This window comes from Anolis sagrei, chromosome 6 (assembly GCF_037176765.1).
Source record: "Anolis sagrei isolate rAnoSag1 chromosome 6, rAnoSag1.mat, whole genome shotgun sequence".
NCBI lineage: Eukaryota > Metazoa > Chordata > Lepidosauria > Squamata > Dactyloidae > Anolis > Anolis sagrei.
In genome coordinates this window covers 1,354,946-1,379,010 of record NC_090026.1, presented here as the reverse complement: position 1 = coordinate 1,379,010, position 24,065 = coordinate 1,354,946, and the positions used below count along the sequence as shown (strand labels likewise).

The window sequence follows — 24,065 nt, the reverse complement described above, 5'->3', positions numbered from 1 at the left end:
TGGCTCATTGCTGTGGGATCGTGGGAGTTGTACGAGGGTTATCTGGAAAGTAAGGTTACATGGAGTTGCTGGTAGGGCAGTGGGTTGAAGCGCTGAGCTGCTGAACTTGCTGACCAAAAGGTTGCCAGTTTGAATCCGGGGAGCAGGGTGAGGTCCCTCTGTTAGCCCCAGCTCCTGCCAACCTAGCAGTTCGAAACCATGCAAATGTGAGTAGATCAATAGGTACCGCTCTGGCAGGAAGATAAGGGTGCTCCATGCAGTCCTGTCACTGGCCACATGACCGTGGAGGTGCCTACGGACAACGCCGGCTCTTTGGCTTAGAAATGGAGATGAGCACCAGAGTCCCAGAGTTGGACACGACAACTTCATGTCAAGGGGAAAACCTTTACCTAAGGTTACAAGATTTGTTTTAAAATAGAAAGAATGCCTGTATTTTAATGAAACTGACATGGATTGTATGTAGCCTAAGGATGACACTATTTTCCCACACAATCACCATTCAGTTTATTTTGTCATCCGTGGGACGCGTTTTTGATGCCATAGACCAGGGGTCCACAAACTTTTCAAGCAGAGGGCCAGGTCACAGTCCCTCAAACAGTTGGAGGACTGGATTATAATTTGGGGAAAAAAATGAATGAATTCCTATGCACACTGCACATATCTTATTTGTGGTGCAAAAAACACTTAAAAACAACACAATAATTAAAATGAGTGGTTGAGGGGCAAAAGGAAGGGGCCCGAGGCTGTGAGGAATGGTGGGAGTTGGAGTCCAAAACACCTGGAAGGAAAGCCCAAGTAGGGCCAGGCCTGGTGTAGTCACTCTGAGCCTTTCAGGTGTTTTGGACTACAACTCCCAGAGTTCCTCCCTGTTGGTTAGAATGAGCGGGGCTTCTGGGATATCGATTTGTTGAGATATGAAGGTAGGCATCTTTTAGGTCTATCACTCTCTCATCTAGCTTAAGCGGCTGAGGGGCAAAAGGAAGGGGCCTGAGGCTGTGAGGAATGGTGGGAGTTGGAGTCCAAAACACCTGGAAGGAAAGCCCAAGTAGGCCCAGGCCTGTAGTCACTCTAAGCCTTTCAGGTGTTTTGGACTACAACTCCCAGAGTTCCTCCCTGTTGGTTAGAATGAGCGGGGCTTCTGGGATATCTATTTGTTGAGATATGAAGGTAGGCATCTTTTAGGTCCATCACTCTATCATCTAGCTTAAGCGGCTGAGGGGCAAAAGGAAGGGGCCTGAGGCTGTGAGGAATGGTGGGAGTTGGAGTCCAAAACACCTGGAAGGAAAGCCCAAGTAGGGCCAGGCCTGGTGTAGTCACTCTGAGCCTTTCAGGTGTTTTGGACTACAACTCCCAGAGTTCCTCCCTGTTGGTTAGAATGAGCGGGGCTTCTGGGATATCTATTTGTTGAGATATGAAGGTAGGCATCCTTTAGGTCCATCACTCTCTCATCTAGCTTAAGCGGCTGAGGGGCAAAAGGAAGGGGCCTGAGGCTGTGAGGAATGGTGGGAGTTGGAGTCCAAAACATCTGGAGGGGGAGGACCAAAGTTGGCTCATGCCTACAGTAAGAGAACATATACACCCACTGGCAAAAGCGACACAAAGGAGTAGGAGGAAGAGGTTTGTGGCACAGCTGCCTGTTTATTCAGGTCCCCAAGATGGGTGTTTGGGGGAGGCCCCAGAAGTGGGCTGCTCTCTGAAGGGGTCCCAAGGAGAAGGCGGCCCCTCGTTGTTGTCGTTGTCGTTGTCGTTGTTGTGGGCGCTCCTCTTCCTCCTCCTCCTCCCGCCGGGACCGCCTCACTTGGCGAAGGGGTTCCGGAACTTGCGCCCTGCAAACTTGGCCTTGTCGCCCAGCTCTTCCTCGATCCTGCAGAAGGAAGGAAGGCAAGGAGACAGTCGTATCGGTCAAGGAGGATGGACAGGCCAGGTCTAGAGGAGGGCCATGGATCCCTCAGAAGAGAGGCTCAGGGAGTTACAAGGAATGTGCATCTTGGGTAATAGAAGGGGGCATGGGAGCCATGCTGAAATATTTGCTGGGTTCTGGGTTTGAGCCTGCCACTTTTGGACTCTCGCTTGCTGGGGTGTTCCAGCAAGTGTCTCTGTAGATCTTAGAAGGGGCAAAGCTAGGTCTAGACCAGTGACAGACTAGGTCACCTTGGAGCCGTGGGTTCAAACGGCAGGAAAAGGAAATGCCACCCAAATGTTAAGGACTTTCTGCCAGCCGTGTCACACAATTTTTGTGTGACATAGCTGTGGGAGAAAGAACCCTTGACTGTATTGTTAAAGGCTTTCATGGCTGGAATCACTGGGTTGTTGTAGGTTTTTCAGGCTATATGGCCATGATCCAGAAGCATTCTCTCCTGACGTTTCACCTGCATCTATGGCAGGCATCCTCCAAGACCTCACAACCTCTAAGGATGCTTGCCATAGATGCAGGCGAAATGTCAGGAGAAAGTGTGATTAGCAAGTGTGAATAGCATTGGGTTGTTGTGTGTTTTCCGGGCCGCCTGGCCATGTTCCAGAAGCATTCTGCCCTGACGTTTCGCCTGCATCTATGGCAGGCATCCTCAGGGTCAGCTAATCACCTCCCAACAAAGGATTCCCCCAGGCAGTAAGAAGCCAGACCTTGAAATTGCTAGGCCATTAAATGCTAACCAAGATGGCCAGTTGCAACATTCACACTTGGCTCCGACAAGCAAGAGTTCTTTCTCCCACCCTGGACATTATTCCACAGATATATAAACCCCACTTGCCTAGTTTCCAACAGACCTCTATGCAGATACCCTCACTGATTGACTTTGCAGCTGTAAAGCCATTCAATGCTAATCAAGGTGGCCAGCTGCAACATTCACACTTGGCTCCAGCAAACAAGAGTTCTTTCTCCCACCCTGGACATTCCACAGATATATAAACACCACTTGCCGAGTTTCCAACAAACCTCACAACTTCTGAGGATGCCTGCCATAGATGCAGGTGAAACGTCAGGAGAGAATGCTTCTGGAACATGGCCAGTGCCCAGAAAACACACAACAACCCAGTGATTCCAGCCGTGAAAGCCTTTGACAACACATTGAATAGCACTGAGTAGCCATGCAGCTTCAAAGTCAATCAGTGAGGGTATCTGCATAGAGGTAGCCTTGCCTTTGTTGCCTGGAGGGGAACTCCAGACAGCAAACAATCCGGTGCCAATTATCATCTTCCAAACAGAGGATGCCTCCAGGCAACACAGACCAGGCTCTTTGCAGATACCCTCACTGATTGACTTTGCTGCTTCACAGCTACTGAATGCTACTCAAGCTGGCTAAATTCACACTTGCTTCAAACAGACAAGGGGTCTTTCTTCCACCCTGGACACCATCGCACGGATATGTATACCCTCCTTGCCTCACTTCCAACCGTCCTTTGAAGATGCCATTAGCCACAGATGCAGGACAAACGTCAGGAGAGAATGCTACTGGAACATGGCCATGCAGCCCAAAAAACTCACAGCGACCCATTATTATTATTATTATTATTATTATTATTATTATTGTTATGAGATCACAGCAACCCATTATTATTCCACTATGTAACACAATTTTTGTTCCTGGGTTTTAATATAAACGTCATTATTTCCTAATGGGTTCAATCACAAAACCGTGGGAAAGGGTTATGAAACGGCAAAGACTTGGTTTTCGTAAGATATCTCACAGCAGCACTTTCGGCTCCAGTTTTTCAATGCCTATCCCATTGAGTCTCAACCCGTTCAACCTAGTTTGTGGCAGACACAGAAAGTAGAACAACTACTCTCACAGTAAACACCGCACAATTAAACAGGAAATGACGCTTTCAAATCAGGAACAGCACATGTTTCACAGCGAGTTACATAGCGTTATGTGTGACGGAGTCTCCTTCTCTGCGGGTGCAGTGAGTCAAACCCTTGTGCTGGCAAGACTGCTGGCTGACAGGTCGAAGGTTCAAATCTGGGGAGAGTGGGTTGAGCTCCCTCTGTCAGCTCCAGCTTCCCAAGCGGGGACATGTGAGAAGCCTCCCACAAGGATGGTCAAACCCCAAAACAAAATCCTTCGTGCCTTTATGACACCCGGTAGACGATGCATGGGGCCTGCAGGAGGGGCCGCCGTGACCCCTCTGGAATGGCCAAATGACCCCTCTAGGGGGCGCGACCCCCAGGTTGAGAACCACTGATCTATCTGTTTGTCCTATCTATCTACCTCACATCTCATCTCATATAATCTATTTATCTGCATCATCAATTCTGTCTATCTTGACTGTTTATCTATTTTCCTCCCTACCCAACTATCTACCTGTCTGTCCTATCTATCAACCTCCCATCTACACCTTTACACCTACCCAACTATCAATGCAAATGCATTGCATTTATACATACCCACTTATTGTAGTCTGTCCTATCTCTCTCTCTCGCATCCTATCTATCTATCTATCTATCTATCTATCTATTTATCTGCATCATCAATTCTATCTGTCTGTTCTAAGGAGTTCCTGGTGACAGGACTGCTGACCAAAAGGTCAGTGGTTCAAATCCGGGGAGTGGGGTGAGCTCCCATCTGTCATCTCCAGCTTCTCATGTGGAGGGACACAAGAGACGCCTCCTATAAGAATGGTAAAACAGGACTGCTGACAGGACTGCTGACCGAAAGGTCAGTGGTTCAAATCCGGGGAGTGGGGTGAGCTCCCATCTGTCATCTCCAGCTTCTCATGCGGGGGGACACGAGAGACGCCTCCTATAAGGGTGGTAAAACAGGACTGCTGACAGGACTGCTGACCAAAATGACAGGACTGCTGACCAAAAGGTCAGTGGTTCAAATCTGGGGAGTGGGGTGAGCTCCCATCTGTCATCTCCAGCTTCTCATGCGGGAGGACACGAGAGACGCCTCCTATAAGAATGGTAAAACAGGACTGCTGACCAAAATGACAGGACTGCTGACCAAAAGGTCAGTGGTTCAAATCTGGGGAGTGGGGTGAGCTCCCATCTGTCATCTCCAGCTTCTCATGCAGGAGGACACGAGAGACACCCCCTATAAGAATGGTAAAACAGGACTGCTAACAGGACTGCTGACCAAAATGACAGGACTGCTGACCAAAAGGTCAGTGGTTAAAATCCGGGGAGTGGGGTGAGCTCCCATCTGTCATCTCCAGCTTCTCATGCGGGGGGGACACGAGAAACGCCTCCTATAAGGATGGTAAAACAGGACTGCTGACAGGACTGCTGACCAAAATGACAGGACTGCTGACCAAAAGGTCAGTGGTTCAAATCCGGGGAGTGGGGTGAGCTCCCATCTGTCATCTCCAGCTTCTCATGTGGGGGGACACGAGAGATGCCTCATATAAGGATGGTAAAACAGGACTGCTGACAGGACTGCTGACCAAAATGACAGGACTGCTGACCAAAAGGTCAGTGGTTCAAATCCGGGGAGTGGTGTGAGCTCCCATCTGTCATCTCCAGCTTCTCATGCGGGAAGACACGAGAGACGCCTCCTATAAGGATGGTAAAACATCCGGGCGTCCCCTGGACAACATCCTTGCAGACAGCCAATTCTCTTACACCAAGAGCAACTTGCAGTTTCTCAAGTCACTCCTGAAATGAAAAAAAAATGTCGTCTTCTCAGGAGTGCTTGGAGTGCATGGCAGAAGGGGGCTGGACTGGATGGCCTTTGGGGGTCCCTTCCACCTTTATGGTTCTCTTCTCCCCACGAAGCCCATCTCCCCTCCAGCCCGGCTTTTCCGGCCACTCACCTCATCAGCTGGTTGTACTTGGCCAGGCGCTCTGACCGGCAGGGGGCCCCGGTCTTGATCTGTAAGAAGACCCCCAAAACAGGTCACAACCTTATTATATGGGGAAGGGAGGGCTTGGGGAGGGGTCCCCGGCCTGGGCACCCCCACCCACTCACCTGCCCTGTGCAGAGTCCCACCACCAGGTCGGCGATGAAGGTGTCCTCCGTCTCTCCGGAGCGGTGGCTGACCATGACTCCCCAGCCGTTGCTCTGGGCCAGTTTGCAGCTGGAAAGGAGGCAGGGCAGAGGGAGAGAGAGAGGAGGGGTCATGCAGGGTCACAGACCCCTCCCCTCCCAGGAGAGCCCACCTCTCCCAAGAGTTTCCCTGAAGAGACCCCTCTGGACTCACGCCTGGATGGACTCGGTGACGGAGCCGATCTGGTTGACCTTGAGGAGGAGGCAGTTGCAGGCCTTCTGCTCCACGGCCTTCTGGATGCGCTTGGGGTTGGTCACCGTCAGGTCGTCCCCCACAATCTGGATCTGCACCTGGGTCAGGAACTTCTTCCAGGTCTCCCAGTCGTCCTGGTCAAAGGGGTCCTCGATGGACACCACTGGAAAGGGGGGGGGGGGCGGTTAATGGGGGTGGGTTCAAAAGGCAGTGCTTCCTCACTGTCTCTCTTGAACCCACAGCTGGGCAAATTGGGGGGGGGCTCAGTGTCTATGCTTCTTGACATACACAGAGCGTGCCTCTGGGGAAGACAGGGAGGCTGGTGGGTCCTGGGCAAATGTGGGGAGGGGGCTGAGGGGGGTCTGTGTTCCTGAGCACACACAAAGCGTGCCTCTGGTGAAGATAGAGAGGCTGTTGGGTCCTGGGAAAATGTGGGGAGGGGGCTCAGGGGGTCGGTGTTCCTGAACATACACAGAGCGCGCCTCTGGGGAAGATAGGGAGGGTGGTGAGTCCTGGACAAATGTGGGGAGGGGGCTCAGCGCGGTCTGTGTTCCTGAGCATACACAGAGCGCGCCTCTGGGGAAGATAGGGAGGGTGGTGAGTCCTGGACAAATGTGGGGAGGGGGCTCAGGGGGTCTGTGTTCCTGAGCATACACAGAGTGCACCTCTGGTGAAGATAGGGAGGTTGGAGGGTCCTGGGCAAATGTGGGGAGGGGGCTCAGGGGGTCGGTGTTCCTGAACATATACAGAGCATGCCTCTGGGGAAGATAGGGAGGCTGGAGGGTCCTGGGAAAAGGTGGGGAGGGGGCTCAGGGAGGGTCTGTGTTCCTGAACATACACAAAGTGCGCCTCTGGGGCAGATAGGGAGGGTGGTGGGTCCTGGGAAAAGGTGGGGAGGGGGCTCAGGGGGGTTGGTGTTCCTGAACATACACAGAGTGCACCTCTGGAGAAGATAGGGAGACTGGAGGGTCCTGGGCAAATGTGGGGAGGGGGTTTAGGAGGTTCTGTGTTCCTGAACATACACAGCGCGTGCCTGAGGAAGACAGGGAGGCTGGTGGGTCTGAATAGCCCCCTGGGGCTGAGCATAGGATTCCAACCAGACCTTGTGGGTGGGGGTCTGCCAGGGACTCACTCACCGGGGTAGTTCTTGATGAAGCTCTGGTAGAGCTCGCCCAGCTTGTCCCCGGAGATGTAGCGGTTGGGGTCGTCGGGGGACTTGAAGTCCAGGTCGTATTTGCCTTTGCGGAAGAACTCGGAGGCCGCCACGTCCATCCCGATGACGATCTTGTCCGGGTAGCCGGCCTTCTCGATGGCGCTCTTCAGAAGCTCCAGCGCTGGACAAGAGGAAAGGACAGAAGGAAATAAGGATGGGGCGAGTGCACAGGCATGGGCCAACTTGGGCCCTCCCTCTTAGGTGTTTTGGACTCCAACTCCCACCATTCCTCACAGCCTCAGGCCCTTTCCTTTTCCCCCTCAGCCGCTTAAGCGTTATATCTATTTGTTGAGATATGAAGGTAGGCATCTTTTAGGTCTATCACTATCATCTAGCTTAAGCGGCTGAGGGGCAAAAGGAAGGGGCCTGAGGCTGTGAGGAATGGTGGGAGTTGGAGTCCAAAACACCTGGAAGGAAAGCCCAAGTAGGCCCAGGCCTGGTGTAGTCACTCTGGGCCTTTCAGGTGTTTTGGACTACAACTCCCAGAGTTCCTCCCTGTTGGTTAGAATGAGCGGGGCTTCTGGGATATCTATTTGTTGAGATATGAAGGTAGGCATCCTTTAGGTCTATCACTATCATCTAGCTTAAGCGGCTGAGGGGCAAAAGGAAAGGGTCTGAGGTTGTTAGGAATGGTGGGAGTTGAAGTCCAAAACACCTCAAGGGAGAGCCCAAGTTGTCCCGTGCTTTTGCCCTCTTGGAACCGGACACTTAAGTCAATCAAGGGATCACCTGCATGCCCATGTTATGGGCGTCTTACGTCCAAAACACCTGGAGGGAGGGCCGAAGAGCAGATACTCGTGGAAAATCTATGGCGAAAGGTCTTGCCAGATGTCCCTCTCGCACAAAAGTTTTTGCAGTTCGATAGTTTTTGTGCTAGAACTCATTAAGACATGACTGATCACCTAGGAACAAAAACTGTTTACACTACCTCTGAGGATGCTTGCCATAGATGCAGGCGAAACGTCAGGAGAAAATGCCTCTAGACCATGGCCATATAGCCCGAAAAACCCCACAAGAACCTAGTGATTCCAGCCATGAAAGCCTTCGACAATACATGTTTACATAGTGTTTGGCAGGCCACTTGGGCATTCCTCCCAATCCATCGACCCCTTAGGTAGAAGGGGTCTCCCAGGGGTCATCCAATCCAGCCCCCACTAGGAAGGAAAGCTTCCATTGGGGATAAAAGGGGGCAAGAAGCTTTTTCTGTATTGTCAACGACTTTCATGGGTTGTTGTGAGCTTTCCGGGCTGTCTGGCCATGTTCCAGAAGCATTCTCTCCTGACATTTCACCTCCCAACCTCTGAGGATGCCTGCTGTAGATACAGGCAAAACGTCAGGAGAGAGTGCTTCCGGAACATGGCTATACAGCCCGGAAAGCTCACAACAACCTTGTTCTCTGCTGCTTCGGAGAATGGGAGGCAATGGAGGGGGCATGGATTCATTCCCATTGCAGGAAAACGAGACTCCGCCTAAACGAGAAGAAGGGCTTCCTGATGGTGAAGAGGGAAGTGGAGAGCCAGGTTTAAATATCGTATTGAAGAAGGTGTCAGGAGTCAGTTTCTGACGGCATGAAGACATCACAAATTCCCTCCGTGACATCCTGACTGAATCATCCTGGCTGCCTTTTCTCTCTGTGAAGCAACAAGCTCTAAGGAAACTGAGAAGAGGGGGAGATGGGCAAGAAAGGTGTATAAAAGGAAGTGGTGGTGGGGAAAAGTCAGTAGTGTCTTTCTTTGCTGCAGAGATACAAGCAATATATCCATTTCCAAGCAAAACCGGCTTGTGAGTGGTCATTTAATATTGCTATATAAAACCTACAGTATTACAGAAGGGGACAGGGTTGTGCAATGAGTTTTCTTCTCCATTGGCCTTTGAGCCTTTCCCTTGGCCATGCCCCACAGACGAACCCAGACATGCATTGGGGCCCTTGGACCCCCATCCATCCCTATGAGCTGCCCCTTCCTTTTCCACCAACTAAGGAAAAGCTGTTCTCTCGGAAATGACCGTATGTGCGATTCACAGGGACCATGACGGGGAACTACGGTTCCAGGTAAGCAACCCATATTTATCCCAGGCACCACCAACAGGAAAAGGGGCTTCTGAGCATGTGCAGAGTGCAGCCTCTCAGCCATCAGACATCTCTAAATGGTGGGAAATCAAGGATGGGGCATGGACAGGCTCATTGTGGAGCCCCAAACACATTCCAACTGGTCCCCTCAAGGCAAGACGTGGTCCACCTGGTTCTCAACTTCAGCCCTCCTTCCAGTTGTTTTGGACTCCAACTCCCATCATTCCTCACAGCCTCAGGCACTTTCCTTTTCCCCCTCAGCCGCTTAAGCGTTCTATCTATTTGTTGGGATATGAAGGTAGGCATCTTTTAGGTCTATCACTCTATCATCTAGCTTAAGCGGCTGAGGGGGAAAGGAAGGGGCCTGAGGCTGTGAGGAATGGTGGGAGTCGGAGTCCAAAACATCTGGAAGGAGGGACAAAGTTGGCTCATGCCTACACTAAGAGAACATATCCTTCTACACTGTTTCAGGCACTCATGGAAGGTAGGGATCCCCAGCAACAGGAGAAGTGGCTTCTGAGCATGTGCAGAGTGCAGCCTCTCAGCCATTAGATGTCTCTAAATGGTGGGAAATCGAGGATGGGGCATGGACAGGCTCATTGTGGAGCCCCAAACGCATTCCACCTGGTCCCCTCAAGGCAAGACCTGGTCCACCTGGTCCTCAATTTTGGCCCTCCTTCCAGTTGTTTTGGACTCCAACTCCCATCATTCCTCACAGCCTCAGGCACTTTCCTTTCCCCCCTCAGCTGCTTAAGCGTTATATCTATTTGTTGGGATATATGAAGGTAGGCATCTTTTAGATCTATCATGTAGCTTAAGCGGCTGAGGGGAAAAGGAAGGGGACTGAGGCTATGAGGAATGGTGGGAGTTGGAGTCCAAAACATCTGGAGGGACAAATAATAACACTTTATTTGTACCCCGCTACCATCTCCCCAAGGGACTCGGTGCGGCTCACATGAAGCTGAGCCCAAACACAACAATACAAGCAATAATAACAACAGTACAAACAGTACAAAGTTGGGCCATGCCTACACTAAGAGAACATATCCTTCCACACAGTGTATTTCAGGCACTCATTGAAGGCAGGGATCCCCACCAACAGGAAAAGGAGCTTCTGAGCATGTGCAGAGTGCAGCCTCTCAGCCATTAGACATCTCTAAATGGTGGGAAATCGAGGATGGGGCATGGACAGGCTCATTGTGGAGCCCCAAATGCATTCCACCTGGTCCCCTCAAGGCAAGACATGGTCCACCTGGTCCCCTACTTCGGCCCCCCTTCCAGTTGTTTTGGACTCCAACTCCCACCATTCCTCACAGCCTCAGGCCTCTTCCTTTTTCCCACTCAGCTGCTTAAGCGTTATATCTATTTGTTGGGATATATGAAGGTAGGCATCTTTTAGATCTATCATCTAGCTTAAGCAGCTGAGGGGGAAAGGAAGGGGACTGAGGCTGTTAGGAATGGTGGGAGTTGGAGTCCAAAACATCTGGAGGGACAAATAATAACACTTTATTTGTACCCCGCTACCATCTCCCCCAGGGACTCGGTGCGGCTTACATGAAGCTGAGCCCAAACACAACAATACAAGCAATAATAACAACAGTACAAACAGTACAAAGTTGGGCCATGCCTATACTAAGAGAACATATCCTTCCACACAGTGTATTTCAGGCACTCATTGAAGGTAGGGATCCCCACCAACAGGAGAAGGGGCTTCTGAGCATGTGCAGAGTGCAGCCTCTCAGCCATTAGATGTCTCTAATGGTGGGAAATTGAGGATGGGATATGGACGGTCCCCAAATGTATACCAGCTGGTTCCCTCAAGGCATAGGCTAAGGAATGGTGGTGGGTGCAGGCACGAAGTGGGGACAGGGAGGGAGACCTATCATCTCTCCGACTTGGCGATGGGAGGCCTTTGCAGCCGAGACGGACCCAGACCCGGACCCTCCCTCGTCTTGTCTGGAGGGCAAGGCGCCCTTCCTGGCATCCTGCAGAGCGGCTTCCCTTTGGCCTTTCTTCCTGGGGCTCCGGTTACAGCCCCTGAGCTAATTCTGGGCCCAACATTTAAAGGGCACTCGGATAGATAAGAAGCCCAAGTGCCATGAAACACGACCCCGTTCGTCTCATCGACCTCAGAAGGGCCCCGATCCATTCGAGGAGGAGGAGGAAGAGGAGGAGTGGGCCCACCTTCGTTGTTCTCCAGGATGTTGGGGGCGAATCCGCCCTCGTCCCCGACGTTGGTGGCGTCCTTCCCGTACTTGCTCTTGATGACGGCCTTCAGGTTGTGGTATACCTCGGCCCCGATGCGCATGGCCTCCTTGAAGGTGCTGGCCCCCACCGGCAGGATCATGAACTCCTGCATGGCCAGCTTGTTCCCCGCGTGGGAGCCCCCGTTGATCACGTTGAAGGCCTGTGAACGGGGGGGGGGGTGCAAGTGGGGCTTCACGTCACGTCCTTTTGGGCACCCCAAAGGAAGTCCATGCGTTGCCCGGCTCCACCCCGCGCAATGCCTCCCCCTTCCCTCCCGCGTCGGTTGGTCACTCACTCACCGGGACAGGCAGGATGAGCTCCTTGTTGCCGGCCAGGTCCGCGATGTGGCGGTAGAGGGGGACCCCCTTCTCGGCCGCGCCGGCCTTGCAAACGGCCAGGGAGACCCCCAGGATGGCATTGGCCCCAAACTTGGCTGCAAAGGGAGAGAAACATAGTCTATGTCAAAATGAGCTAGGAGTCTGGGTAGACCACAACCTGAATATGACCTGGAGATGTCATACGGTATATGACGTGACAATTGTGCATGTAAAAGGGAGCTAAAAGACCACAAGCCGGACATGAGCCTGAGGCTGTGAGGAATGGTGGGAGTTGGAGTCCAAAACATCTGGAGGGACAAAGCTGGCCCATGCCTACACTAAGAGAACATATCCTTCCACACAGTGTATCTAATGTGACCTACTCAAATTCCAAAGTTTATTGCACCTGATTTAAATATGCATGTAAGCTAATGAGTTATCTACCATCTCTGAAGGTGTTTGGGTCACATATGTCTGACCACATGTTTGGAAGGGTATAAAAGGGGGACGCATCCTTTTGTTCTCCCCATTTTGCCCATTTGCCCATTTTCTTTTTTTGCTCTATTTTGTTCTGTTCTACTACCTTTTGGGATGTAACTGCTTTGGGAAGAGAGGCCTATTGCCATCCATTCAAGGCCTTCTAATCATTGCTGTGAATGTAACCAAAAGATCTGTTTACCTGTATGAATTTACATCATGCAAGCTTTCTTAGTAAGTCAATACTTTTGATCTTTTTCCTATTTCCTAAAAGGGAGAAAGAAAGGGGGTGGCCGTGTACCTTTACTGCCGCTGGCATTCTCTACCTTAGCTCTGTTTTTTCCACAAGTTTCCTGCTGTGCACATTAAAGGCTATTCTCTGGTGTTGTAACGACCGACAGATTATGCAAATATAGTTTTATTCATCAAAAATGGGCTTTTGAGCATGTGTAGAGTGCAGCCTCTCAGCCATTAGATGTCTCTAATGGTGGTAAATTGAGGATGGGGCATGGACGGTCTCATTGTGGAGACCCAAATGTGGCGCAGCAGCAACCAAGGCCAGTGCGGTCCTAGACTGCATCCAAAAGTATCTAACTTGGGAGGAGAACTATAGTATATGCCTTGACAATAGTACACACAAAAGGGAGCAAAGAGTCTGGGGAGACCACAAACTGAACATGAGCCTGGAGATGCAATATGGTATATGATGTGACAATGATCCATGCAAAGGGGAGCTGGACATGAGCCAAGAGCGTGGTGCAGCAGCAACAAAGGCCAATGCAATCCTAGGTTGCATCCAACAGTATATGGCTTGACAATAGTCCATGAAAAAGGAGCAAAGAGTCTTCAAGGACCACAAGCTGAATGTGAGACAGCAGTGTGATGCAGCAGTTAACAAGGCCAATGCTGCAGCCATAGGTGTCTAGTGTCTAAATCCAGAGATGTAATATAGCATATGGCTTGACAATCCTCCATGCAAATGGGCGCTATGAGACCACAAGCCAGACATGAGCCAAGGGCATGGTGCAACAGCAACAAAGGCCAATGCAATCCTAGGTTGCATGCAACAGTGTCTCAATCAGGAGAGATGTAATACTGTATATGACTGGACAATATCCATGCAAAAGGGATTTAAGCGTCTTAGTGGACCACAAGTTGAACATGAGCCAGCAGCTCATGTGGTGCAGTGGTGCAGCAGCTCAAAAGGCCAATGCGATCCTAGGCTGCATTCAAAAGTATCTCAATTGGGAGATGTAAAATAGTAAATGCCTTGACAACAGTCCACGCAAATGGGATCTGAGTGGACCACAAGTTGAACATGAGCCAACAATGTGATGCAACAGCAAAAAAAAAAGGCCAATGCTGCATCCATAGGAGCCTAGTGCTGGTTTTGGTGTATAAAGCCCTATATGGCTCCAGCCCTGCTTACTTGTCTGAATGTATCTACCTCGTAGTTTAAGATCCACTGGGGAGGCCCTGCTCTCAGTCTCACCGGCCTCGCAAACGCATCTGGTGGGGACGAAGGACAGGACCTTCTCGGTGGTGACTCCCCACTTGTGGAATTCACTCCCTAGCGAGATTAGATTGGCATAACCTGCTCCTATTTTTATCTCATTAGAGTCTTTTAATTGTTTTATCCTGTACAGGTGGACCGCCCACTATTATCGTGACTGTGTTTATTGGAATGTTTTTTGTTTTTGTTTTTTTTTCTATGTAATTTTGATGATGTTGTTTGTTGATAATGTTTCTGGTTTTATTCTGCTGTAATATGTTGTCCGGGCTTGGCCCCATGTAAGCCGCTCCGAGTCCCCACTGGAGAGATGGTGGCGGGGTATAAATAAAGATTATTATTATTATTATTATTATTATTATTATTATTATTATCCTCTCTCCTTTCCTTTAGGAAAAAACTGAAATCGTGGTTTTGGAACAGGTATAAACAGCACTTTGGACATTGAATTGGACCATATGATGATTGTTATAAGAATTTATAGAATCATAGAGTTGAAAGAGACCTCCTGGGCCATCTAGTCCAACCCCATTCTGCCAAGAAGCAGAAAGGAGCCTCCACCACATTTCTGGGCAGAGAGTTCCACTGCTGAACGCCTCTCACAGTCAGGAAGTTCTTCCTCATGTTTAGGTGGAATCTCCTTCCTTATAGTTTGAAGTCAAGAAGCAGGAAAATTGCATTCAAAACACCCCTGACAGATGGCCATCCAGCCTCTGTTTAAAAGCCTCCAAAGAAGGAGCCTCCACCACACTCCAGGGCAGAGAGTTCCACTGCTGAACGGCTCTCACAGTCAGGAAGTTCTTCCTAATGTTCAGGTGGAATCTCCTTTCTTATAGTTTGAAGTCAAGAAGCAGAAAAATCGCATTCAAAACACCCCTGACAGATGGCCATCCAGCCTCTGTTTAAAAGCCTCCAAAGAAGGAGCTCCACCACACTCCCCCTGGGGCAGAGAGTTCCACTGCTGAATGGCTCTCACAGCCAGGAAGTTCTTCCTCATGTTCAGATGGAATCTCCTTTCTTGTAGTTTGAAGTCAAGAAGCAGGAAAATCGCATTCAAAACACCCCTGACAGATGGCCATCCAGCCTCTGTTTCAAAGCTTCCAAAGAAGGAGCCTCCACCACACTCCCTCTGGGGCAGAGAGTTCCACTGCTGAACGGCTCTCACAGTCAGGAAATTCTTCCTCATGTTCAGGTGGAATCTCCTTTCTTATAGTTTGAAGTCAAGAAGCAGGAAAATCATATTCAAAACCCTCTGACAGATGGCCATCCAGCCTCTGTTTAAAAGCTTCCAAAGAAGGAGCCTCCACCACACTCCAGGGCAGAGAGTTCCACTGCTGAACAGCTATCAAAGTCAGGAAGTTCTTCCTCACGTTCAGGTGGAATCTCCTTTCATGTAGGTTGAAGTCAAGAAGCAGGAAAATCGCATTCAAAACACTCCTGACAGATGGCCATCCAGCCTCTGTTTCAAAGCTTCCAAAGAAGGAGCCTCCACCGCGCTCCGGGGCAGAGAGTTCCACTGCTGAACGGCTCTCTCAGTCAGGAAGTTCTTCCTCATGTTCAAGTGGAATCTCCTTTCTTATAGTTTGAAGTCAAGAAGCAGGAAAATCGCATTCAAAGCACCCCCAACGGATGGCCATCCAGCCTCTGTTTCAAAACTTCCAAAGAAGGAGCCTCCACCACATTCCAGGGCAGAGAGTTCCACTGCTGAATGGCTCTCACAGTCAGGAAGGTCTTCCTCATGTTCAGGTGGAATCTCCTTTCTTGAAGTCTGAAGCCATATGGTTTTATATTATTGTTAATTTTGTGATATTGCGGCATTGAATTGTTGCCAGAGTTGGCCGCTCTTGAGTGAGAAGGGCAGGGTAGAAATGTTGTAAATAAACAAATAAATAAAAATATTTTGGTCTTGAGGGGTGACCTATGGCTTGACCACAGTACATGCAAAAGGAGACTAAGCAGACCATAAGGTTGTATGTGAGCCTACTATAGTGTTGAGGGGTGACCTATATTGAGGGGTGACCTATGGCTTGACCACAGTACATGCAAAAGTAGACTAAGGAGACCATAAGGTTGACATGAGCCTACTATAGTGTGATGTGGCAACAAAAAAGGCCAATGCAATCAATCCTAGTCTGCATCGATAGGAGTCTAGTGTCCAGATTGAGCAATCAACAGCACATGCAAAAGGGATCTCAGAATCTTAGGAGAATGTGAGCCAGCAGTGGGATGCAGCAGCAAACAAGGCCAACACGATTCCAGTCTGTAGTTTGTAGCGTCTGGACCAAGGGAAGCCCAGCATCCCACTTACACTTGTTCTCCGTCCCGTCCAAGTCGATCATGATCTTGTCGATCTTCTCCTGCTCGACTACGCTGATTTTCTAGCAAAGGAAGTGGGGAAGGGGAGGAAAAGAAGGGGGTGAGTTGTGTCTGTCTGTGCTGGATTTCCCAGAAGTTGCAGCCACAGAGAGAGAGCCAAGGACTGTCTTGCGGCTGAGATCTGGCACACGAGATGGAAACCCACTGCGTTCGGTGTGTTGCTCTTGAAGCTCGGCACTGGGGAGGCCGCAATGCCAAATTTTGACTTTTGTACGATGCCAAATGCAATTCTCCACTCCAAAATTTGTGGGAGGAAATCAAGGGGGGACAGCCTCATTGTGGACACCCAAATGGGTGGGTCTGAGGTGACCCCACAGGGGTCACCTTAGACCCACCCATTTGGGTGTCCACAATGAGGCTGTCCACTAGTTTGGAGAGATTTGCACTGCTTCTGGCTGACCAAATTGGTGATGCTTGCTGGTTCTGGTTCTGGGGGATCCCCAGAATGGTGCTCAAGGAGCCCCTCGATTGCCCTGCAAACCCCCCACTCACCTTCTCAATCAGGGCGGGAGCGATGGTCTTGTTGATGTGCTCCACGGCTTTCAGCACCCCTAAGTGGAAAGACAAAAGGGTCACCCAAAGCAAAGCCCCCCACTCCCCTCCCATTCCAGTCCTACCCTACACAATATGGGGCAAAGTGGGGGAGATCTATCCCAGAAGCAGGAAACAGAAGGACGGACGGATGAAGCCAATGGGGCAGAAATGGGCCTTGATTATTGGGGGGGGGGGGGACCCAGACAATGGGGAGGAGCCAGGACTGAAAATGAGTGTTGAGTATTAAGGAGGGGATGGAGAGAAAGGCTTTTGGCTGCTTCTTATTTTTAACAGTGTTCCATGCTCAGTATGTAGTTATGCGATGTTTTGGTGCTAAATTCGTAAATACGGTAATTACTGCACAACGTTACTGTATACTGAACTGCTTTTTCTGTCGATTTGTTATAAAACATGATGTTTTCATGCTTAAATTGTAAAATCATAACGTAATTTGACGTTTAATAGGCTTTTCCTTAAACTCTCATTATTATTATCCAACATTTTCGCTTATCCAACATTCTGCCCGCCTGTTTATGTTGGATAAGCAAGACTCTACTGAATATACAATATATTATATTACTAGCATAGCACAATATTAGTATTATATATTACTATATTGTACTGTACCACTATACTGCAATATTATGAGTAATATTGCATGTAATATATGATATAAAATTATATGATTACATATTATTATACCATATCATTATACTTATTTACTTATTTACGACCTTTATATGCCGCCTGTCTCACCCCGAAGGGGTCTCAGAGCGGCTTACAATATATATATATATACATACAATATATTATATTATTAGCATAGTGCAATATCAGTATTATATATTACTATATTGTACTATACCATTATATTGTAATATTATTAGTAATATTACATGTAATATAAATATATATCATATTATTATAATTAGTATAATATTGCATTGCATTATAATATTATAAATACTATATGTATATACAATATATTATATTATATTACATTATATTATATTATTAGCATAGTACATGAGACAAGGTGGAACTGTCCCCTGCCCCCCCCCCTTCACTTTGGCCCAGAGTGGCAGTTGGTGCTGGGGTAAGGGGTCCCCAACTTTATATATATAAAGGGGTTGGGGACCCCTTACCCCCCCCCTTCACTTTGGCCCAAAGCGGCAGTTGCTGGGGTAAGGGGTCCCCAACTTTTTATATATAAATAAAGTTGGGGACCCCTTACCCCAGCACCAACTGCTGCTCTGGGCCAAAGTGAAGGGGGGGGGGCAGGGGACAGTTCCACCTTGTCTCATGTACATTATATATATATATATATATATATATATATATATATATATATATATATATAAAACACAATATGTATATAATACACTATTATACTATTATATTATACTATTAGTTGTATTGATTACTAGGCCTGCTCAATGCATGGTTCTAAATGGTTCTAAAATATTTACAAAACCAAAGTTCTGGTGGTGAAAATTTCAGAACTCTAACAATATTTAATTATTATTTCATTATTGGCGATTTTTATGAGAGAACCAATTAGGAACTGCCATTTATAATGAAATTTTGAGAGTTTTGTTAGAGTTCCGAAGTTTTCACCACCAGAACTTTAGTTTTGTAAGTACTTTAGAACCATTTAGAACCGTGCATTGAACAGGCCTATTGATTACTATTAGTTGCTCAACCCAGCAGCCATTGAAGCCATAGGTCCTAGGCCCTCTCCTCCTCCTCCTCCTCCCCCTTGTCAAGCAGCCTCACCTTTGCCCAGGTAGCGGGCCTTGTCCCCGTCCCGCAGCTCCAGGGCCTCATAGATGCCGGTGGAGGCCCCGCTGGGCACCGCGGCACGGAAACGGCCTGGAGAAAAAGGAAAGGGGAGAGAGGATGATTATTATAATGCCCCACACGATAACAGCAGCGAGAGCAGCAGGTAATCAGTTAGAAGGAAAACATGGGTATTGCTACAATATATGATAATGGCAGTGAGAATGCTCTATGCACAGAGATGGAAGGAAGCCATCATCCCAACGCAAGAAGGAAGAACGGATGGCGAAGGTCTGCAAACTGGCCGAGACGGACAAATTAATGGTGCTGATCAAACCCTTCACTGATCTCAAGAAAGACTGGGACTTGCTACGATATATGATAACTGCAGTGAGAATGCTCTATGCGCAGAGATGGAAGGAACCCATCATCCCAACGCAAGAAGAAGAACGGATGGCGAAGGTCTGCAAACTGGCCGAGACGGACACATTGACGGTGCTGATCAAACCCTTCACCGATCTCAAGAAAGACTGGGACTTGCTACGATATATGATAACTGCAGTGAGAATGCTCTATGTGCAGAGATGGAAGGAACCCATCATCCCAATGCAAGAAGAACGGATGGTGAAGGCCTGCGAACTGGCCGAGACGGACACATTGACAGTGCTGATCAAACCCTTCACCGATCTCAAGACAGACTGGGACTTGCTACAATATATGATAACTGCAGTGAGAATGCTCTATGTGCAGAGATGGAAGGAACCCATCATCCCAATGCAAGAAGAAGAACGGATGGCGAAGGTCTGCAAACTGGCCGAGACGGACACATTGACGGTGCTGATCAAACCCTTCACCGGTCTCAAGAAAGACTGGGACTTGCTACGATATATGATAACTGCAGTGAGAATGCTCTATGCACAGAGATGGAAGGAACCCATCATCCCAACACAAGAAGGAAGAACGGATGGCGAAGGTCTGCAAACTGGCCGAGACAGACACATTGACGGTGCTGATCAAACCCTTCCCCGATCTCAAGAAAGACTGGGACTTGCTACCATATATGATACCTGCAGTGAGAATGCTCTATGCACAGAGATGGAAGGAACCCATCATCCCAACGCAAGAAGAAGAATGGATGGCGAAGGTCTGCAAACTGGCCGAGACGGACACATTGACGATGCTCATCAAACCCTTCATCGATCTCAAGAAAGACTGGGACTTGTTCGCCACCATTTCACAACAATAATGCAGACCAGGTGCTTTGGGCTTTTTCTCGGGGGGTTGGACTCCATCACTTCCAACTCTTATGATGCTATGAGTCTATGAATGTAAGATTTATGGATCCCATGGATGCCCTTCAAAGGAGAAGTGTGGCTGCAGGACAACAAGGCGTACAAATAATAATTGTTATTGTTTATCCGTTCAGCCGCTTCCGACTCTTGGTGACCTCATGGACCAGACTAGGCCATGACCACCTGCTGCTCCCCTTCAAGAAGACCATCCACCCACCCACCTTGCCCTTGGTTGGCCCCTCTTCCTTTTTCCTTCCATTTCCCCCAGCATAATTCCTTTCTCCAAGCTTTCCTATCTTCTCATGATGTGGCCAAAGAACTTTGACTCTCATCTCCTTCCCTCCAATGAGCAGTTGGGCTTTCATTTCCTGAAGTATGGACTGGTTGGATCTTCTCGTGGTCCAAGGCACTCTCGGGATTTTCCTCCAGCGCCACAGTTCCAAAGCATCTCTCTTCCTTCGCTCAGCCTTCCTTCTGGTCCAGCTTTCACATCTGTAGGTTACTCTCTATTTGCCAGTTCTCAGTCAGTCTGGTTGCCACAATCTTGGTTTTCCTGATGTTGAACTGCAGCCCAGCTTTTGCCCTTTCTTCTTCCACCTTGGTGAGAAGGCTCCTCAGCTCCTCCTCACTTTTTGCCATCAAAATGGCATCATCTGCATATCTAAGGGTGTTCATGTTGCATCCAGCTATTTTAACTCCATCCTTGGATTCGTCAAGCCCCACATGTCACTGATAATGAGGGGTAATAATAATAATAATAATAAGAAGAAGAAGTATAATAAGCAAGGATAATCAGGGGTACAAGGACAAGGAGCGTGAGGTCTGCAGAATTGTCTTTGCATTTGTGGATAGAACAGACAGACAGACAGATAGTTGGGTAGGTGTAAATGCCATGCATTTGCATTGATAGTTGTGTGGGTATAAAGGTATAGATGGGAGGCAGATAGATAGGTAGTTCGGTAGGTAGGTAAATAGATAGAAAAGACAAAACAGACAGGAAGAATAGACAGGTAGAATACATAGATGAAATTGATGATGCCAATAGATAGATTTTTTTTCCGTGTCAGGAACGACTTGAGAAACTGCAAGTTGCTTTTGGTGCAATAGAATTGGCCGTCTGCAAGGATGTTGTTCAGGGGACACCCAGATGTTTTATCATCCGTGTAGGAGGCTTCTCTCGTGTCCCCACATGAGAAGCTGGAGATGACAGATGGGAGCTCAGCCCACTCCCTGGATTTGAACCACCACTTTATTTATCGTGTCAGGGGCAACCAGACAATTGTATTACATTTCTAACAGAACAAAACAAACAAACAAACAGACAAACAAACAGACAAAACACAAAGTTTGCAAGCTTGGCAGTTGATTAAATGTCCTTTGAGCAGTCTCTGGCCGCTTGGAGTGCCTCTGGTGTTGCCGCAAGAAGGTCCTCCATGGTGCATGTGGCAGGGCTGAGGGTGCATTGCAGCAGGTGGTCAGTGGTTTGCTCCTCTCCACACTCACATGTCGAGGATTCCACTTTGTAGCCCCATTTCTGAAGGTTGGCTCTGCATCTTGTGGTGCCAGAGCGCAGTCTGTTCAGCGCCTTCCAAGTGGCCCAGTCTTCTTCTGTGTGCCCAGGAGGGGGGGAGTCTCTCATTTGATATCAGCCATGGATTGAGGTTCTGGGTTTGAGCCTGCCACTTTTGGACTCTCGCTTGCTGAGGTGTTCCAGCTAGTGTCTCTGTAGATCTTAGAAAACTGTTTCTTGATTTAAGTCGTTGGCGTGCTGGCTGATACCCAAACATGGGATGAACTGGAGATGTCTCTGCCTTGGTCCTTTCACTCTTGGCTGCTCCTTCCCGGCGGATGTCAGGTGGTGCAATACCGGCTAAGCAGTGTAATTTCTCCAGTGGTGTAGGGCGCAGACACCCCGTGATAATGCGGCATGTCTCATTAAGAGCCACATCCACTGATTTAGCATGGTGAGATGTGTTCCACACTGGGCATGCATACTCAGCAGCAGAGTAGCATAGCGCAAGGGCAGATGTCTTCACTGTGCCTGGTTGTGATCCCCAGGTTGTGCCAGTCAGCTTTTGTATGATATTGTTTCTAGCACCCACTTTTTGCTTGATGTTCAGGCAGTGCTTCTTGTAGGTCAGAGAACGGTCCAGAGTGACTCCCAGGTATTTGGGTGCGCTGCAATGCTCCAGTGGGATTCCTTCCCAGGTAATAATCCTCAGAGCTCGGGATGGTTGTCTGTTCTTGAGATGAAAGGCACATGTCTGTGTTTTAGATGGGTTGGGGATCAGCTGGTTTTCCCTGTAATAGGCAGTAAGGGCACCTAGAGCTTCGGAGAGCTTCTGTTCTACCATCTCAAAGCTCCCTGCTTGAGCAGTAATGGCACGATCATCAGAATAGATGAAATGCTGCAAATGCAACCAGAAGCGACTTGCAGCATTTGAACCACTGACCTTTTGGTACAGCAGTCCTGTATACCAGGGGCTCCTTAGAATAGACAGATAGAATTGATGATGTAGATAAATGGATAGATAGATTGGGTGGGAGAGAGAGAGATAGGACAAACAGACAGAAAGTTGGGTAGGTAGGAAAATAGACAGACAAAATAGACAGAATTGATGATGCAGATAAATAGATATATTATATTAGATGAGATAAGAGGTAAATAGATAGGACAATAGTTGGATAGGTTTACATGCAATGCATTTGCATTGGTAGTCAGGTATAAAAAGTGTATTATTTGTGTTCCTTCACGGTGCTGAGTGTGTCCTCTTTGTTCCCAGATTCAAAAAGAGAGAGAGAGGGTAGGGTCAATGGGGGCACCTTGGCTGACCCTGAAAAGGAAAGGTCAGGGGTGTGGGCTTGCTTGCTGGCTGCCAACGGAGACTGACCTTTGCCGGTGTGCAGGTCCACCTCCACGGTGGGGTTGCCCCGGGAGTCGAGGATCTCCCTGGCGTGGATCTTCTGGATAGACATGGCTGTGGAGAGACAGAGAGAACGAGAGGGTCAAGTGGGGGTCCGAGGAGGAGGTCTCTCCCCCTTTTTTCCCCCCATATAGACTCAAAGAGATCCCCCAAATAGTCCTCCCTGGGCCTGCATTCCCCAGGAGGCAGAAGGGCAGCTGCCAAGGCTAAATATAGACCCCCCCCCTTGCCTCCTGCTCTCTTTCGGTAAAGAGCTGGGAAAGGTCAGCGCTGGAGAAGACTCTTGCAAGCAGAAGATCCCCCCCTCCCCAAAAAAAGCAAGAAGTAGCAAACTTTGGCCCTCCTTCCAGGTGTTTTGGACTCCAACTCCCACCATTCCTCACAGCCTCAGGCCCCTTCCAAAAGGAAAGGGCCTGAGGCTGTGAGGAATGGTGGGAGTTGGAGTCCAAAACACCTGGAAAAAGGGCCCAAGTTGACCCATGCCCCTTCTCAATGGGTCTGGGGTCTCTCCATGCACTCACTCACTTTCTTTCTTCTGCTGCTGTTTCCTGGGGCTCTCTGGGGGGAATTGTGTCTGTCTGCTGGAGCTGCGGACAGTGGCCGGAGAGGCTGGACTCGGCCCTTTATAGCCAGGGTCCACCAGGAGCAGGCACGCCCCCCCTTCTTTGGCCCAGGGGGAGGGAGGGAGGGGGGAGGGCCCGGCAGAGTTTTTGCACGACTTTTTGTCAGGCGTGCTTTAATTTGTTTGAGAAGTCGTGATCCCTGCAGTTGATATTTGAAATGTTCCGAGCTGTTCTAACATCGTCTCCGAGGTTCTTGGTGGGCGGAGAGGTGGCACAGAAATGCCACAGGCAGGCAAAGAAAAAAAAAGACTGCACAGATCTATAGATAGATAGATAGATAGATAGATAGGTAGGTAGGTAGGTAGGTAGGTAGGTAGGTAGATAAAAAGATAGATAGATAGATAGATAGATAGATAGATAGATAGGTAGGTAGGTAGATAAAAAGATAGATAGATAGATAGATAGATAGATAGATAGATAGATAGATAAGATTAGATAATTGGGAACTAGATACACAAGATAAATAGATAGATAAATAGGTGGGAAAGATTAAATGAGAGGTAAATAGATAAGTTAACTGTACTATCA

At 48.8% G+C, this 24,065-nt stretch overlaps 1 protein-coding gene across 2 annotated transcripts; it reads right to left on the bottom strand.

The window, feature by feature from the left end:
* Positions 1–1,614: 1,614 nt before the first annotated feature.
* On the bottom strand, positions 1,615–23,548 carry ENO3 (enolase 3). Of its 2 annotated transcripts, none has more exons than XM_067469645.1 (12): positions 23,440–23,548; positions 22,882–22,968; positions 18,696–18,791; positions 16,878–16,936; positions 16,318–16,387; positions 12,005–12,138; positions 11,643–11,865; positions 7,314–7,511; positions 6,139–6,340; positions 5,907–6,015; positions 5,752–5,810; positions 1,615–1,864 (listed from the first exon to the last, which is right to left on the bottom strand). In XM_067469645.1, the coding sequence occupies exons 2-12, from the start codon at positions 22,964–22,966 to the stop codon at positions 1,795–1,797; spliced, it is 1,305 nt and encodes a 434-aa protein (XP_067325746.1). In that variant the 5' UTR covers positions 22,967–22,968; positions 23,440–23,548; the 3' UTR covers positions 1,615–1,794. The 2 variants fall into 2 exon arrangements, with proteins under 2 accessions (XP_067325746.1, XP_060635773.1); XM_060779790.2 differs by having other exon boundaries at positions 23,436–23,528.
* Positions 23,549–24,065: the final 517 nt, after the last annotated feature.